This window comes from Gopherus evgoodei, chromosome 9 (assembly GCF_007399415.2).
Source record: "Gopherus evgoodei ecotype Sinaloan lineage chromosome 9, rGopEvg1_v1.p, whole genome shotgun sequence".
Classification (NCBI taxonomy): domain Eukaryota; kingdom Metazoa; phylum Chordata; order Testudines; family Testudinidae; genus Gopherus; species Gopherus evgoodei.
In genome coordinates, this window is record NC_044330.1 from 53,521,123 (window position 1) to 53,539,597 (window position 18,475).

At 45.8% G+C, this 18,475-nt stretch overlaps 1 protein-coding gene across 4 annotated transcripts in view; it reads right to left on the minus strand.

Annotated features, from left to right (window-relative positions):
* Positions 1-424: 424 nt before the first annotated feature.
* Positions 425-18,475, minus strand: part of DZIP1L (DAZ interacting zinc finger protein 1 like) — a 41,556-nt gene continuing 23,505 nt past the window's right edge. For 2 of the 4 annotated variants that reach the window (XM_030576196.1, XM_030576194.1), the window contains exons 9-16: positions 17,252-17,282; positions 15,795-15,845; positions 14,209-14,345; positions 12,584-12,776; positions 11,438-11,648; positions 9,788-9,987; positions 6,710-6,849; positions 3,349-4,954 (exon numbers count right to left, since the gene is read on the minus strand). In XM_030576196.1, the coding sequence (XP_030432056.1) occupies positions 4,775-4,954; positions 6,710-6,849; positions 9,788-9,987; positions 11,438-11,648; positions 12,584-12,776; positions 14,209-14,345; positions 15,795-15,845; positions 17,252-17,282 (1,143 nt within the window). In that variant the 3' untranslated portion in view covers positions 3,349-4,774. Of the gene's footprint in view, positions 2,184-3,348; positions 4,955-6,709; positions 6,850-9,787; positions 9,988-11,437; positions 11,649-12,583; positions 12,777-14,208; positions 14,346-15,794; positions 15,846-17,251; positions 17,283-18,475 lie in introns of those variants that run through there. The other 2 variants (XR_004002081.1, XM_030576195.1) reach the window with 2 other exon arrangements.

Consider the following 18,475-nt stretch of genomic DNA (forward strand, 5'->3'; position numbering starts at 1 on the left):
CAGTGTGGTCCAATGACTAAGGCAGCAGCTGAGCAATTCCATTGCCCTGCTGTGTAAATCACTTCACCTCGTTATGCCTGTGTTTTGACTCTTTAGATTGGAAGATCTGCAGGGTCAATCTCTTACTATGTGATTGTACAGCACCTAGCACGCTGTGCTGAGCTGGAAGTATCAGAAATCTTTGATAACAGTAAGAGAGCTACAGCTAGGGAGTGGAGGCTTGTGGCCCATGAGTTAGGAACAGGATTTGATTTCCTTAGCCCATATGTATTTACTCTAGCTTAAGGAGCACTTCAGCTAACACCTTGGACCTGTGACAATGTAAACTCATTTACTATTCCAGAGCATGTTTGGTGGGACTCTTTCATTTGTTTTCCCCAGACAAAAACTCTAAAAGGAACTACTTAAAAGAAAACCCCACTGCTGAAACAAATATGTTTTACTGAAGGAAGCATTCAAAAATAGGCTGATCATCAGCCAAAGGATAACATCTGTTAAAGTAATTGTATAGTATCCAGCATAGCTATGACACTGTAGCCATAATAAATAATTAATACCAATACATCGTAATTCTTACTTAAAACGGGAACATTAATTATTGCTGGGGTGTATGGAACACGCTTCCATGTTTTCAAATAGGGTTTGTTTGCACTTGTTTTGAGATTGTTGGTTACCAGGTATCTTTGATATTTTATAAAAGCTCAGAAACGACATTTTGGATTGAATTTCTATTTCCATTCTCCTAAACTCAGACTCTTTTACAATCCACAGATGATGAGACCAGACATGTAAAATGTTAGATTAAAATATTTTTCCCTAATGACAAAGGCACTAGAAATTAAATTGGATGAAAAAAGTGGGAAAATATAATGAATTTTGCTTTTAATTTGATCATTTTTTTTTAAAAAAGTGAAATTACAAAAACTTAAAGCAACTCTACACTTGGTTGAAAAAAAAAGGGGGGGCATGGAGATTGTAAAAATGTCACAGATTTTCCTGTTTTACAAATTTACAAAAGTTAGAAATCTGAATTGTCAAAATTCTCTCATACGCAGCATATAAGTAGATGTACAAAAATGTATAGATTTCCTGGCACTTACTTCATTTTTAAGGCTAAATTTACACAGCAACACTCATTTTATGCAGTAACTTATTTACACTGACTATATTGATTCTTTGGATAGGGTCCTCCAATAATTTAAAAATAAGAAGGGGAGAAAAGCTCTGATCTGCATTTCTGTTCAGCTGTGCACAGGCAAACTCCCTTCTAGAGCAGGAAGGCCCTGGTTGTTTCCCATCATATGGAGGGTGACATAACAGGAAGAGGATTGATCCAGCAATGGCTACTAGCCAAGACTGTCAGGGACACAACCCCTGCTCTGGGTGTTCCTAACCCTCCAAATGCCAGAAACAGGGACTGGATGAAAGGGGAGGGATCACTTGATAATTGCCCTATCTCGCTGAAGCATCTGACAGTGGTCACTGTCAGTAGACAGGATACTGGGCTAGATGGACCATTGATCTGACCCAGTATGGTCATTCTTATGCTCTTAAGAGTCCTTTTGCTTTCTAAAACCAGTTCTAAACTCATGAACAGATGTTTTTGATGGGAATACTAAAGGGGCACCATTCATTTAATCCCCCCACCAAGTCTGACACTTTTTCACATACTCTTCTTTCAAGCAATGGTTCGGTCTCTTCAGTGATGCCAATCTGAAAACCTACTTTTGTTCCTATTTTTCCATTAAATTTTTACTTTTGACAGCACTCTTTGTCAAGTCACTTTGTGTTTCTCCTTGTCTAGTCAGTTTCCCTTAGCAGGGGGGAGACAAATCATATTTTTAAAAAATGATAATTTGATTGTACAACAAAAAAGGGCAGCCGGACTCAGGAGCAGGGATATTTTTAAGTGTTTTAAAAAGACACTCGATTTCAAAATGAAAGTGTCCCTTGAACACAGGCAGTTGCCTCTGAAACACTTATCTAGCAAAGCAGTTAAGCCCAGCTCCTCAAAGGTGCCTAGCTCCCACTGAAATACTTTTCAGGATCTGGGCCTTAAGCACAAGCATAATATCAAGCACTGATGCACTGAAGACAGAGGGACCATTCCCATGCTAACGTGCTTTGCTGCATCAAGGCCTAGGAGCAGAATAACTCTCTTGCTAGAGCAACACAGAGGAACTCTGCAACAAAGAAGAAAAATACCCTGATTAAGAAGGACAGTGCAAATCAGTAGCAGATACGTTGTAAAGCAAAGGGAGCTAGAGCAAATGCGGTGAAACCTTGTTAAACCTTTGGAGTCTGTGGAAATATATCACAGCCTTGTAAAAGTACCATGGAAAGCATCCTCAAGTGAGTCGGAGGTAGCATTTGGGAAGGCTGTTATATTGATTGTTATGTAAGTAATACACCATATCCAGCCATTCTAGTCACACAGGGGGCCAGATCCGTCATTAAGGCACAGCTAGCACCCTACCTCCCTTGAGATTCAGGAAGCACTTGCACGGAGCAGCTCCTGCACTCTGGCGTGGCCACAGATTGCAGAGGTCCCTTGCCAGTGGGACGCTAGGGAAGTGTTTGCATCCTCCTCCTTTGTGAACCTGAATAAGGCACAGCCACAAGCCACCTTGCAGATATACCTTAAATTCCCAGTGCTACTGGCCGTAACGGCTAGGGGCCGTGTTCCTCTGGTGCAGCTGGAGAGATTGTGAGGCACTGTAGAGTTCACTGCTGAACCTTGTGGATTCTCAATACACAAAGTACACAGTACACAGGATGCGGCTTCATTTGAACTTCCTGTGCTTTTCAGGGCATGACACTGTGGAGCTGATCCTCGGCACTGCACCTTGTGTAACACTTTATGCACATCCACGGGGAGGATCTAAGCAGCTACTGTTCTGACTAGGTAATATTTTACGCTCCTTGGTGTAAGCAGCAGCATAAGGTGCAAGCTCACAGAGAGCTGGGCTCTGCATATTTATGTGACAGAGCTCCGCTGCTTTCTGTAATGTGCTTTACATAAGTGCACCTGCTAGAGCAGATCTGTTCCTGCAACCTGCTCCTGAGTTTCCAGCAGCAACCTGAGTCAGTACTAAGTATAGCAGCCCTGCTCCTTTCTGAGGCTGTGGCGCCATCGGGTGGGTGTTTCTGTACGTGTGTTCTCAGAGAACTTGCCGAGCATTGCCAGCTGTATTAGTGTTTCCTTTAAAAAGAACAGGAGTACTTGTGGCACCTTAGAGACTAACAAATTTATTTCAGCATGAGCTTTCGTGGGCTACAGCTCACTTCTTCGGATGCAGTGAGCTGTAGCCCACAAAAGCTCATGCTGAAATAAATTTGTTAGTCTCTAAGGTGCGACAAGTACTCCTGTTCTTTTTGTGGATACAGACTAACATGGCTGCTACTCTGAAGTGTTTCCTTTGTCACCTTCTGCATTGCTTTGTCAGCTGTAGGACATGGCTCATCAGAGCTGGTGTACTCTGTCAAAGGGAGTAGCTGCAGCCAGGCCAGTGCTGATGGGCCTGTCCCTGCAGCACTGAGAGGGTTAACAGATTCCTGTTTCTTGTATCTTATCTTTTGCTCCCCTGCTATAAAATCAGGGCCTGATTCACACTCCTAGGGGAACACCTCCAGTGTGAGGTGGGGAAGGGGGATAGAAACCTGCTGAGGCTCTCCTTGTGGAGAGTGTTCCAGTGGGGAGAGGAGGTTTGCCCACTGCAGAACAGGCCATGGAGCCAGCCCAACCATCCCACAGTCTGGGAGGACCAGCCGTCCATCTGAGACCCTGTGCCCCAATCCCTCCTCCCACGCCTGCTCCGTGGCAAAGTGCCTCCTATGGAACTGAGCTGATGGGGCCTTGCAGCCAGCAGCTTTCACTAGGATCCCTCCTACAGGGGGGCTCCCCAGTGCAGACAGTGGGGAGGCATTAAAATAACCTAGCTGTGGCCTGTATTATCTTTTCATGGAGACGTGTGCAGGGCTGTGGCAGTCTAAAATGCTTCCCCATCCCTCCCAGGGCCCTGCCCTATCTCCCTGGCCCATCTTCTCCCCCCGGCAGACCAAGGATCACCCACCACAGGACTGGGCGAATGGGGGGATGATGCCACCAAGGCAGCTGATCCCGTAGCCACATGGAAGGGGTTGATCTTACTGTGAATCTATGCACAGTAAGCTGTCTGTTGGGGATCTCTCTGGGCAGGAGGAGTGAGGGATTCCTTCCTCCACTTGGCTGAGGAGGGGATGAGAAGCCTGGGGGCTGCACCTGCAGCCTTGATGTCACAATGGCCTCCATACTATGTGCGACCCCTCTCCAGAGTGTCCAAAGGATGGCAGCCATGTCCTTGCCTTGCCCCCACAGTCCTGTGTATCCCCTGAATGCTGCCCCAGACTCTTCCCTCCATGCGCTCAGCCCACTACTTTCTTCACACTGATGGCTGGGCAGCAGAATGTGCCCCTCCACACGCAGGGGTGTTGAACGATACGTTTTTCCAACCAGCCCAGGAGACACTGACCCGCACGCACTGTGGAGAGGGCACCTGGGCAGTCGTTGCAAAAATGCATCATAGCTAGGGATCACTTGGGGCCATGGGACAGGGATTCCCATTCTGATTGCTCTAAACTGGCGGGTTGTTTTTAAATCTAAGCCCAGTGCCTGATCTTCCTATAGTAACAGGATTCCAAAGCCTTGTGGCCACATAGCAGGAACTTCCAGCTTTGGCACTGGGCCCTGAAATCCAAGCCCTTGTAGGGTACAGCGAAGGGGCTGTCAAGCAAGTCACCAGCCTCCAGCCCTCGTGCTGCTGGAACTCCAGATGCTGGTGCCCTGCGACCCTGTCGAGTCCCCACTGTGCCTCACAGCTGGTTGCCGCTGCTGCTTCGTCTGGCTCTTGGTGTCCAGGAGTTGGGTGATCTCTTCAAGGGAGGAAGTCTCCAAGTCGCTGTTCTCATCCACAAACTGCATGGGGAATGAGAGGAGACAGAATGAGCAAATATGGTGAGCGTGAGCCGGTGCCGTCTTTGCTGATAATGGCTTGGCTGATTGCAGAGGGCTGGCATGGGGTTAGTGTAGTGCTTGCGGTCTGCACCCATGGGAGCATTTCTACGTGGCAAGCCTTCCTTCTCAGCCAAATAAAAATGTAGGTTTATCAAATGCTTCCTTCAGCTATTGGTTTTCTGTTACAGCTCCCCAGCACTTCCCAGGGCAAGGCAGGGCCATCTGTTGCCCAACAGCAGAACTACTTATAGGGTCAGATTATGGAGCATGAACTATAAGGATTCCCTAGGAAACTCAAACAAACAGTTATGGGGCTGATCAGGCTGTTGGGATCATCTAGTTTGACCTCTTGCATAACACAGGACAGAGGATCAGCCTGGGATTCTTGCACCAAGCCTACATCTTGTGGGTTGAACTGGAATGTATATTTTAGAATGAGACATCCAGTCTTGATTTAATGGATCTGAGAGAGGAACTGGGCAGAGATGCTTGAAGTGTGTCAAATTACAGAATTTTCATGACATTTCAAAAACTGGAAAAAAAAATACTTAGGGAACAATGTTGAGATAGTTGCAGAAAGTCTTCCCCTGAATCTATTCCTAAACAATCCCTCATGACCTATTGCCAGTGGGCACTGACATTCACTTTTGGCTCGGCATCTGTTTCAATAAAACCAATGACATTTCACTCATTGAACAGGTCTGATACTTTATGTAAATTACAGCTACAACACAGTCTTCCCAGGGATCTAAAGACCCAATCCTGAAGCTGGATTTGCCAGGATAGTTCCTTGTACCCACAAGTATCTTATAGCAGGATCGGGTTACTTTACACCCAAACAGAGGTATCTTTGTATTTTCTTGGGCGAGATTTGGCCTTACTTTGCATGTCATTCATTTACCCCGCCTCTGAGGACTGTTTTCAGGTTCCTACTGTGATTTCAGTAAGGAATCCCCTGTGTTAGTGGCTTGGCTGGGATTATTTCTAATTTATCCCACAACACCATATTGTGCCCAAGTTGCATGAGAAGCGCAAGATTTAATGTGAGGATGTAATTTGATGCTTGCTAGACTCTTTCCCCCCATGTTCATGGGTTGCAAATCATTTTGTAAATCTCACTCTCGGCTTTCTACTTTGCCAGATGAAGGCAGAGAATCTCTTTCACATTGTTGTGAAGAAACTTTTTGGTATGCTCAGTGGAGCTGTTCAGGGAAAGTAATTTTAAAAAGCAATAGGACTTCAGTGCTGCAGCCATTTATGATAAATAGTTAGTGTAATTAAAATTGAGAATACATATGTCCCATTTTAGAAATCTGATAGTTTTTTCATCATGTCACCCCAGTTAGCTCTGGACATGTTTCAGAGACTTCTGTTTTATTTCATTCCCAGGCATTTCATGTCTGTCTGTAACCATGTGAATTTCCATTTTCCAAAGATGGTGAATAGGCAAATATTTGGAAAGGGCTACAGAATAACTGGATGATGAGGCAGATCCTCCACAGCTGTAAATTACCATCACTCCTCCCAGCAGAGACTGTCTATGTGACCAGGCCGCTGGGCCGATTTACACCAATTGACAATCAGTCCCATTGGGCTAAATGCTGAGATGACGCTGGTTTCAACACTAAATCATTGCATTCCCAAATGCCAGACATTTCCCTTTCTCTGCACGGCTTGCCCAGCTTTCTCCAAAAGTCTGCCTGTTGCCCAAGATACCTGGAGTTTCTTGTCTGAGTGACTTGCTTTAGGAGAGTCAGAGGGCAAGTCGGGGAGGAGTTTTTTCCCACCAGCAGGCTTCTTTGCTGGCATGCTCAGTGTGTGCTCCAGTTTTTTAGCCATTGCAGACACCAGCGTCCCTGCACAGAACACAGCTTGTTAGAACTGGAATCCAGGGCCCTGCAGTCACATGGTTAATATCACTGCACAACTGAATTGCTCATCAGGACTCAGAGTGAATGAGAAAGGATTTCCTTCCCAACCTCTTTTCCAGTTTAAAAGGGAATGTGTTGCTGGTGAAAGGTGTCAGTGACGGAGCTGAGAAGCCAACTATAGTTTATAGTACACAGGACTGGGAGGGACCTCCTGGGTCACTGAGTCCAGTCTCATGCCTTCTCAGGCAACCCAATCATATTGCTTGCAAACTTACCAAACTCCATCTTCAAACAATTCAGTTGTTTACCCTCAGTGCTCTTATCAGTTAGCTGTTCCAAAACCTCACTCCCCTGATGGTTAGAAACAGTCCTAACTTCCAGCCTCAATTCATCCATAGGGTAAATACAATCAGCTGCAGGCTACCACAGCAGTGTGCCTCAATCCTGAGTTGCTAAGGCTCCTGCTAAGCACTGGAGCTGCTAGTCCATGTCTAGTCAGGCCTTCCAAAAAGAGCTAATGTGGACTCTCGTTGTGGTGACAATTTTTGTGATGCAAATGGCTGGCAGCTAGGCAGTGGATAGAAGCCACCCACTCATTTCATAGACAGGGCTGACTAGCAGCCAGGGAAGAATGACTTTTGTCCACACCTGGCCTGGTTCAGCTCTGAACTGCTGCCTGCACATGAAAGGCTTTGTGGCTCATGGCCAATCACTGAGATTACCCAGTTATTGGAGATGTCAGTGCAAAGTACTGACATCGTGGCCGGTGGAGCCACTGGGTCATTTCCATGGATGCCAAGGCCAGAAGGAACCATTGGCACCATCCAGTCTGATCTTCTGTGTAGCACAGGCCAGAGAACTTCCCCAAAGTAATTCCTAGAGCAGAGCTTTTAGAAACACAGCCCGTCTGGATTTAAAAATTGTCAGCGACAGATAGGGTGACCAGATGTCCCTATTTTATAGGGATAGTCCCGATATTTGGGGCTTTTTCTTCTATAGGTACCTATTACCTCCCACCCCCTGTCCCAATTCTTCACACTTTCTGTCTGGTCACCCTAGTGACAGAGAATCCACCACAAACCTTTGTAAACTGCTCCAATGGTTTAGGGCCTGTCTAGTGACCTCCAGTTAACAGATTGCCAGTTAACTCAACATAGTTAGCATGTGTATAAGAAATAGTCTTAACATGCCCCAAATACCTATTCCAGGATAAAAAACACCTCTAGTTGACCATGGAGCTGGGCACAGAGTGAACCACAAAGGCAATAGTTTTCACTGCCAAAACCCATTGGTTTTACTGTGGGATAACTAGAGCGCATTAATTATCCTGCTGGAAAGCCCTAGGGGAGACAAGGCTCTGAAGTTTTTACTGCGAGAATGGTCTGCGAGATCAACACTATACCTCTCCCTGTGGTTCCCCTGTGTACAAGGTTTATAGCCTTCAACAAATGCTTGGGGAGCATTCACACTAGCCTAAGAAACCTTTGGTGCTACACAAGTCCTTTGTGTAGTGCTAGCTAAAACACTTTTGGTGCTACACAAGTCCTTTGTGTAGTGCCAGCTAAAACACCTTTGGTGTACACAAGTCCTTTGCCAATAATGTGCATCAGGAGTGTCGCTTAAAGGGACAACTTCAACCTGTGGGACTAAAAATGTGGTACCCAATGTAACAGACTTGCCATATGTCTGTCTCTGCAGTGGCTGCTCCACAGATGAAAGATGCCTGCTGCTGCTCCCAGGCAATGGACATCATTTAGCTCAAGCAGGAGAAGCTGGTGCATTGGAGCTAAAAGCTTTCGATTTATTCCCCACTGGGGATTCAGCCAGGGAACTGCGGTATCTACTACAGCACCTAAGGCTTCTATAATAGACGGGAGCTAGTTGAAATAAATGATTCTCTCTGCTGTGCATTTGACAGCCCTTTGTACATAGTTTGTTTCATTGTTTCCCTGTATAGTCAGTTTCTATCTTGCTTGAAATGCGCCCCCCCGCCAATAAATCTCAGTAGGGCAGCAGAAAATCCCTGATATTTGTTCCCCAAAAGCATTGTTTAAAAAGACAGCATACCCACTTTCAAGGGTGAGCTAGCAGAAACTACCATTTTAGTCCATTAAAAAATGCCAGGCTGAGAGGTCCCTTTGAACAACATTATTTCTTATACCTAGAGAAAATATTGAGAAATCCCCTGGATTAATGGCAAGGCCTATTCTAAAGGGATAGAGAAGGAACCATGCACTCCACTCTCTGGGGATTAAGAGGGGAGTGACTGCATTTTGAAAGCACATTAGTGTTAATCCCCTCACAAAGGCCCTAATCCAGGAAGGTACTTGTGTACATGTGTATCTTTATGCAGTGAATAGTCCCCTGGACTTCAGTGGGACTGCTCATGTGGATTGGGGCCAAAGTGACTTAGTAATGGCTCTGCAGGAAAATAGAACCTGGTTCTGTTTCCCATGGGGAGGAGTACGCATCCCGGAGCAGGGTGAAGGCTACCTATCTGTGAACACCCCTTAGCAGAACCAGCAGCGTGCCACTGCAACTGACTTCCAAGAGTGCAGATGCATCAGGACAAAGTCTTGCTCCTGACACTCTTAGCTTGGCACCTCTGGGTCTTGTGTTAGGAAAGGCAGGATGAGAAATGTCCTTTTCTGGGGCCTTAGCACTAGTGCACTTAGGATTCTATTGCTGAAGAATGACCACCCCATTCTCTTCACAATCAGTTTCCCCCAGGCTGAGAACAGGGGCCAAATAGACACTAACATACAATTGCCCCTTTTGTTGGCTTAAGCTGTCATATGTAGAAACAGATGTGCATGCAAATTTCCTCTTTCCTTCAGTATCAGGGCATGAACTATGATGGAGATTTCTGATTTTAGCACATTAACTATATTTTGATAGATTAACATTATTATTTATGATTCACCTGTTGGAGTGGTTCCTATGGCTGGGCTGGCTTTTCCCTCCGAGGAATCGATGTCAGACCAGTCTGATGAGGTTTCATCATTCTGGGTCAGCCTCAAAGGCGTTTGCGTTTGCTGCAGGGTGATGGGATGTTTGAATTTCACAGGAGTGAGGCTGGCATGGTCCCCCCCAGAGTCCTCCTCAGAACTGAAAGGTGGGGTGCTGAAAGTAAAATGATGGAAGAAGGAAAGGTCGGACATGAAGGATGCGGAGGGCTCTGAGCAGCTGGGTCAGAAATATCTGAGACAATCTGTGATGAGGAGACCGAGATTGTTGTCATTAAATACAGAGTGGCAGCGCTTTGGCTAGAAAGCTTGTGTGTTCAAGTCCCCTGGTGTGGCAAGAGCATATGTACAACCAGCACTGAAACTCTGAACAGCAAGGTAGACTACTGGAACAAATACTGGGCCTGTTTTCCTCTTCTCTCCTTCACCCCAATTCCACTGGTACCTGCAGCAGCTGCTCCATGTACCTCAACCTTGGCCTCAGCACCACACCACTTTCAGGGCCAGGCTATCACAGCTTCAGTACCTAGCTTGTTCCCTACCAGCAGGGGGAGCAGGAACTTCTGACTGCCAATCCATTCTCTTCAGTCCAAAATGCTGCCACAAATACTCAAGTATTTTGACCAATTCTTGGTCTATTTCCAGCCCATCTTCAAAAGCCTCAGCTGGCTTCCTTTTCCTCCCAGGGGCAAATGTGAGCTTCTTGTTCTCACTTTTAAAACCCCACACAACTCAGTTACTCCATACCTCTCCTCAGTCATCTCTTAACCCCTCCCAGTTGCCCTCTTCATTCTGCCTAAGCAGCATGGACTCTCCATTCTTGTCCTTCTAGTCTCTTTTATTACTAGAGCTACTTGGAAATGTCACTTTTTTGTCAAAATAGAAATGTTCTGAAAAAGTGTTGACATTTCCTGTAGAGGGGAAAAAACCCAACATAAAGCATTTTGATGATCTCAAAATGTCCTGGTTTGATATTCTTGGAATGGAATGTTTAGACTTTTCAGTTGGAAACAAAATTAATTGGGTTTTATTTTATATTCTATGAAACTTGAAAAAGGAAAAGGTTAAATTGGAACCAATGTTTAGATTTTATCAATGTTTCTATGGACCTCCACAACGTTTTTTGAATTTCGTTTTTGGGAAATTGTCATGTTAAAACATGTGGAAGCTCCTTCTCTGGAGATTTTCAAAAGGAAGCTATATAGTCTTGGATGGTTTAGACACAACAAATCCTGCATGTTACCAGGGGGTTAGATTAGATGACCCTTGCAGTCCTTTCTCACCCCATGGTTTTATGAATCAGAGTTAGTGCTGGTGTATCTACTTGAGCTTGAAATTACACCTCCATCCTTAGGGTAGACATACCCTCCGTAGGACCTGCAGGTCAGACATTTCAGGTCCACCCCACGCAAAGCTTCCTGCCACAACAAATGATATGCATTTGCACTGCACCTAGCACAGTGGGGCCCTGGAGCTACTGCAGTACACATTGTAATACAATAAGGATGTCCAAGCTCAGTACGAGGCTGCTCGCCCCAGTAAGCATGCTAGTGAAAGGCATGAGTGCAATGTCTGTGGTGAGGATGCAAGGTGTGGATGGGCCTCACCTTGGCTGCTGGATGGCAGCACGTCGTGGGCTGCTGGCTTTGCTTTGTGGCATTACTCTGGGAACCTTTTCTGGGCTGTGGAAATAGCTGGCTTTGCTCCGAGGAGTTGGTTTGGGCGTCTCCTTCGCATAGGGCTGTAACTCAGCTTGCAGCACTCTAGACTGGGCAGATGTGACCCGGCAAGACGACAGTGGGCTCCTCTGGCTTTTAGCTGGAAAGGTACAAGGCATGCTGAGAGCAAAGGCTAGATGGACCTTTGGTCTGACCCAATATAGACATTCTTTAACACCTACAAACTGCTTGACCCATGCAGGTATTTGCCCAGCAGCCAGGATTAGTGCTTGTAAATTGATGTTGCCAAACTGGATTGGCTTAAGAAAAGAAAAAGATGTACAAATTGAGTGGCTGATGAGAACTCCCATGCTTTACTATCTAACATTCTCAAAATGTCACACAGCCAATGTAGCCAGTGTTAGGTGATTTCCTTCCCCTCCCATCCCCATACATCCACTTCACACTGGGATGAGAGGTTGACATATGTGACTCTTTCTGATACTTGGCCAATACAGTAACTCAGCTGGTGTAACAGAGAGCTGTTTTTAGGCTGCTCTAAACTGTGCTGAAGGATGTTTTGGTCCCTAGCTGGCCCCAAAATAGAGAAGCAGAAAGGTGGGTTAGAACCACCTTCCTTTCCTCACCCCACCTGCACTGTCCTTCTGATATTTCCTGTGTGGCATTCCACTAATGTGTGATGATACTGTGCATTGTGGTTCCCCGTAACTTCCATTCAATGGTGATAAATTGGCTCTCTGCATGTTCTAGCAACAGGCAGAAGGAAGAGAGTTTGCGGACCAGGCTTTTCTTGTAGCTCTTTTCTCTTTGAGCTCTTCCCCCCAACTTCCCAGAGCTGAGAAGTGTGTGTTTTATTTATATATATATATCTATTTTTTGCAAGCTCACTCAAGGCAAGCAGTGCACACAGCAAATGTAAATGGTTATTTGACACTGAACACAATATCTATCTTGCCCAGTTTTCCTTGGGGATGCACAATGGGTCACGGAAATGTCTCGTGACAATAGTACTATGTTGGGATTGAACTCTTGTCTGCAGCACAGGTTTCCAAAGACAGCATCACAGCTCTTTACCTGAGACTACTGAAAGTTGCTGTGGCAAAACGTCATAATTCTTCTGGTGCTGCTTGACTTTCCAGGTGACCTCTCGTACTAGCTTGTCCCTCAAACTGAGGAGATTTGGAAATTTCTTGGCCTTCTGCTGCTGCTGAGTCCTTACGAGGGAGCTCAGATTTTTATAGGTCTGAGCTGGAATCCCCTTCGCAGCCTAAAGCAGAGAAAATTGTGGGTAACATGATAACCACTCCGACATAATTCTGACACTGCCTCAGATGGTGAAACAAGCCTTCTCCCCTAAGGTTTCCATCACCTCTGAAAGAGAACCTGGCCTTCTGCAAACTATGGATCTCACCTAACTTTCCATCAGATTCACCTGGCTTTGGATCCGGCCTTATGCCCAGAATGGTCATCAGCATAAGATAGAGAGACTTCTCCCCCATCAGGTGACCCAGTATCAGATTCCATCCATCCTTTGTACTGGGGGGTTGACAATATATGTAATAAGAGTCCCAGCCCAGAGGGGTGTATGCTCCATTGAGGTGCACTGCAACAGGGTACTTACCACCGGTGTGGACAAGTGAGCGCTCTCGACCCTCCACTTCTGTCAGCATCACGTATGCCAGTCCCCAGACCCACTAGAGATTTTTAATTATTTTCTTCACTTAGCCCTGTCTACACTAGAGACTGGTGACATTCAACCCCCACCTCTCCAGAACACACCACCCAGTCACAAGAGTGTCACTGGTAGTATATAGGGGCACACACGCCTGGACTATACCTGCTCTGAGCAAGGCTAACCATTGGGTACATCTCACTGCAGATGAAGGGGTGATTGTAGCAGGGGCAGATATACCTGTGCTAGCTTTAATCCAGCTAGCACGGGTAGCAATAGCAGTGAGGACATGGTGGCATGGATCCTGGAGTAGGCTAACAATGTAAATACATACCCAGAGTCCCCGCTGGGCTAGTCCCCACTACCAGTGTTACCCATGCCACCTCATCTGCAGTGTAGTCATACCCCCTATGTCACCCACCACCATGTTGCTCTCCACCTATGAAGTGCCAGCGTAGACAGCGAGCATTGCTTTAGCAGCTGCAGTGGTGTGGTTAGTCCTCCCAGTGCAATCCCACATGTCTCCGAAGGGATAGGAACAAGCTCAGAGAACTGGCTCTGTTGCCTGCAGGGTCACTCACATGCTAACTGCATGCAAGCCCTGGAGGACCTGAGGCAGACTGGGGGTGCTCCCCTCTCTCCCATGCCCCACTTCAATGCAGGTCTCAGTTGCTTTTGGCTCTGCTGGGTCTCCCTGGGAAGGATGCACTCTCCCTCTCTGGAGCATGAAGGAAGGACACAGAAACTGGATGACAAGCACTGGGCAGGGACTCTCTACACAGCACCTGTTGCAATGGGATACTGATCTCAGTTAGGGCCTCTACTTAGCACAGTAACTTAAATGAAATTTGAGGTGCTCTTTATATCCATGCAATGTTCTCTCCCAAATATTAACTGTACCCCGGCTAGCTAATTAACATTTGAAACACTGGAAGGCATGAAAGGGACAAGGAGCGAAGGAGTTGCACTGCAAATAGAGAGATGTCTCTCTCCACCCTTTTTTGGTTTTCCCTCTCCTCATACTCACCCTCTTCACACCCATACTCTCCAGCTTCTCCTCCAATGTCTCCTCCAGAATGGGGCGGAACTGCTTCAGCAGGTTAGGATTCCTCCGCAGGGCTTCCAGGAGCCTCTGCTTCACGTTGAGAGTGTCCTCCAAGTCTGCTGAAAAACCCAAAATCACAAGGCTGGGTTTGGATGGACCAAACTCTCAATATCAAAATCAGAGCCAGAGACTCTGGGACCAGAGGCCTGGTCCCTCCTGGAGACTCTCCTCTGTAGCAGAGGTGGATTGGTAGTGCCCTCTTCCCCAGCTTTGGCATGTTTTCAAGTTTTTTTTTCACAACCACAAGGGCAAGACATATATAAACAAAAGCTGAGATTCTAACATCACAAAAAGATCCTGGGAGCTGGGCACTAGGCACATGTCTATTGCGCCTTTGCCTTAATCTGTCCCCATCATAACTTTCTCAATATCTGACCACCCCAGGCCACATCCCTGACTCTGCTGTTGGAAGGCAGATTATGCTAATTTAATGAGTAAGTTGGGACCCATCCCAACTTTCACTGGGAGAATCAGGTGCTCAATTCTGCAGTTATTGTGTTGCCACACATTCATACTACGTTTCTCAGGCTGGTTGCAAATTTTCCATCTAAACTGATTTTGATGGAAAATTGGATTTTCATCTAAACAAAATTTTTCATGAAGTTTCTACTTTCTCTGAAATTATTTGATTTTTTTGGTCAAAAAACAAATGCCCCAAAACTGAAATGTTTTTGCCAAAAATTCCTCAGAATATATCTCCCATGATGCACCATGGTCTCCTCTTGGGATTCCCTGATGTTCCACCTCCTCTCTCCAAGAGATGATTCCATGGTGCATCCTGGGAGATGTAGCCCAACTCAGGAGCCTGAATTATAGAGAAGAATGGGAGCATGAAGCACCCAAACTACAACTCCCATGAGGCACCATAGCAGTATTTCCAAATTGAAATACTTTGGTTTTCAGCTGATTTTTTGTTTGGTAGTTATTTTTCTGCTGAAAAATTGAATATTTTTGTCGGGAAAAAAATAAATGAAAATGTGGGGTGATTATTTTCTTTCATTTTTGTCAAAAACTTCTTCCCATTTTTGACCAGCTCACAGTACATGGCTGGGTCGGTAAGTGATTCTTGGCTTTTCCTTCCACTCAAACTCTCCTCAGAGCTCAGGGGTTGCTCCTGCAGACAGCACTATTCTTCTGAGGGAGAGGTAGAGTGCTGACTTCAGGGTGGCATTACCCTCTGGGTGCTGTTGGGTTGTATGATGTTGAGAGCCGAGGTACAGTCAGGTTCTTTCTTACAGGGAGACAGTGTGGGCCTGAGTGCAAGAAGGGCATCCTTGTTGAAAATATCTAACCCCAAGGAGCATGCAGAAGATGGCTTGCTGTGATGCTGTTGCAATCAAGTGACCGTGCTGTGCTCAACCTTGGGGAGAAAACATCTGGGACAGAGTACCTCACCCAAGGCCTGTTTTGTCCAGAAATTCTTCCTTTTTGCACATCCTGATCAATGTCTAAAGTCCAACACCTGTATGACACCAGGAGAGAAGGACTTTCATTTATATGATAGATACCTTCTTCAGAAGACTCCTCTAGATCTGGTACCTTGGGTGTTTCCTGGGTCACTGCAGAGAAGAGAAATCCTTGATGACTCAGAGACCTATGTACGATTAGTTACATATCTGCTGGGAGGGACCTTATCCCCAGAAAAGGAAGACTCACTCCTCTAATGAACACTATGAAAACAGTGGGGTCTTCAAAGCTAGTGACTCAACTAGTTCCCCACACAGACTCTTAGGACCTTGTAGGATGTGAGGAGGTGAGAAGGTCTGCCCCATTTGTTTGAGTCTGGCACTGTAACTTTGTGCTTGTAACAGACGGGTGCAGAGCCTGGGCCTAAGTCATCCCTGATTACAGGATGGGTCCCATCTGAGAGGAATCAGGTGAGACCCTGACTAAATGCAGAACAGTCTGGGAGACCTTCAAGTTAGGAAGGGGTTCTGGGACAACTGCAATACAGATCCAACCCAGAGTCGATGGAACCCAGAGTTGAGGGTGGGGCTGGGCTCCCTCACTGGCATAAACCCTTTACAAAGGTAGCTGAGCCCAGCAAGGGAGCAGCAGATTGAGCCAAGAAGAAGCCCCAGAGAAGGTGGAAGGATTTTTTTTGTTTCTGTTATGGACATTTTGGACCTTTTAGTTGGGACAGTTGTGACTCGGGAAGGGGTGGCCTTAAAATCCTGAACCAACTCAACTGACAATTTACCCAACAAGCCGCCACAGCATTGGAATGATGGTTGGCAGGGGGTGCTGGCCCAGTGTGAGAGCTGCAATACCAAGCCAGGCCACAAGAGAGTGCCTAGTGGGGAGGAGACTGTTACAGTGATGGCAGAAATATCTAAAATCTCTTTGCTGCCAAGACTGGTTTCTGACACTTCTGGGCTTTCTGCAGCTTAGCAGCCACAGCATCTGAAGGGAAGTCCTCGCTCTGCCCTGGCACTGGCATTGTGGGAAACTCTGCTCTCAGTGTGAAACTCTGAGATGGAAAAATTCCTTATTCATGTGCAACTGGTTTACTGGAACAAAGAATCATTTGGGTGGGGCTCTTACTTTTCTTGCCAGATCTTGATTTATATCTAAATCCCTAGGGGCAAGTCTACACTATCGTGCTACATTGACATAACTGCATTGCTGTAGCGCGACTGGTAAAGATGCTGTATGCCGATGGGAAGGCGCACTCCCATCAGCATAATTACTTCACTTCTGTGAGAGGTAGAAGCTATGTTGGTGGGAGAGCATCTCCCACTGACATAGCGCCAGTGTGGACAGTGTTTAGTCGCTGTAACTTGTGTCTTTCAAGTTTTTTTTACACTGCTGAGATATTTTCCTTGCTTGCTTGCCTGAACCAGAAAGTATGTTGTAAAGGCTGTCAAGAGAGAGATGAAGTTGTACATGCAGCTGGGTAGTGCGGTCACAGCTATGGAAATTTTATCAGTTCTCACTCTCATTAACCCAAAAGACACAACATTACCTTCAGCTTTGCTTGCAGACAGTATCCTGATCTGCAAAGAAATTATCTATCATTATCCACCATTCAAAGACCAGTTTCTTTTGTCTGCAAAGTCTAGTAACTTTTTTATCTCTAAATGGAGTTTGCACCATTGAGCACATCATCAAAGGATGCACAAAATAATTTGATGAAAGGCCAAAGCCTAAGCTGAGTTCATCATACATGGAAGGAAGACATTTTTGCTGGAATTATACACCAGATGGTTCTTAGGTGGACACTTTGCCAGCAGACAAAAGGAAAAGTTTTATTTATTACATACAGTTATATGTAACACTGTCTCAGCCAAAGGTCTGGAAAAGAATAAAATAATTTCCAAGCCTCAATACAAAATGTTGTCCCATTATTATTCTGTACATGGCTCATGCCTGCTCATTCCCATATGTATGTGTTGTGTTGCGATTTTGTGGGACTTAGGCCATTTCTATACTACAGGCACTACAATGCCAATGTAGCACCATAGTGCAGATGCTTCCTACATCTATGGAAGGGGTTTTTCATCCATGTAGTTAATCCATCTCCCCAAGCAGCGGTAGCTAGATCAGCAAAAGAATTCTTCCATCAGTTGAGGCATGTCTATACCAGGGGTTAGGCTGCCTTAACTATAGAGCTCAGGGATGTGAATTTTTCACACCCCTGAGCAGTATAGCTAGGACGACCTAAACTGAAGTGTAGCCCAAGCCTGAGACCCTGATTTGACAAACCATTTTAGCACAGGCTCCTGCTTAAATCCATCCTGAATTAGTAAAACATTTAAGCATGTGCTTAAAGTTAAGGACATGCTTAAGTGCTTTGCTGAATCAGGGCCCACATCTTTAATTGTATCATCACTATATTTTAGCTCAAGCACCAGCAGCAGTTACAGTTGGGGGCCTTGAAGGACCCTTCTTGCCTCCTTATAACTGTTTGCCCTTTTTCCCCCCCTTCAAAACTAGTCATTTTTGAGACTGAGTAAAAAAACCCAATGTTTTCCCCATTGTAAAAATCCTCCACTCATTTTTGGATAGCTCTAGTACTTCAGCAGTTCGTGTGGGAAGCTGAAATACCTCAGGTATATGGTCCTTACTGAGGCAAAGTGAGTGGCTTAAAAATCACACTTCAGATGCACTCTAAAGCAAATAACTGTTACTGCCTGAGCTGAAGATGCCTTCTTCTGTAGCTCAAAGGCTGTGGCAGACTCATAGACTA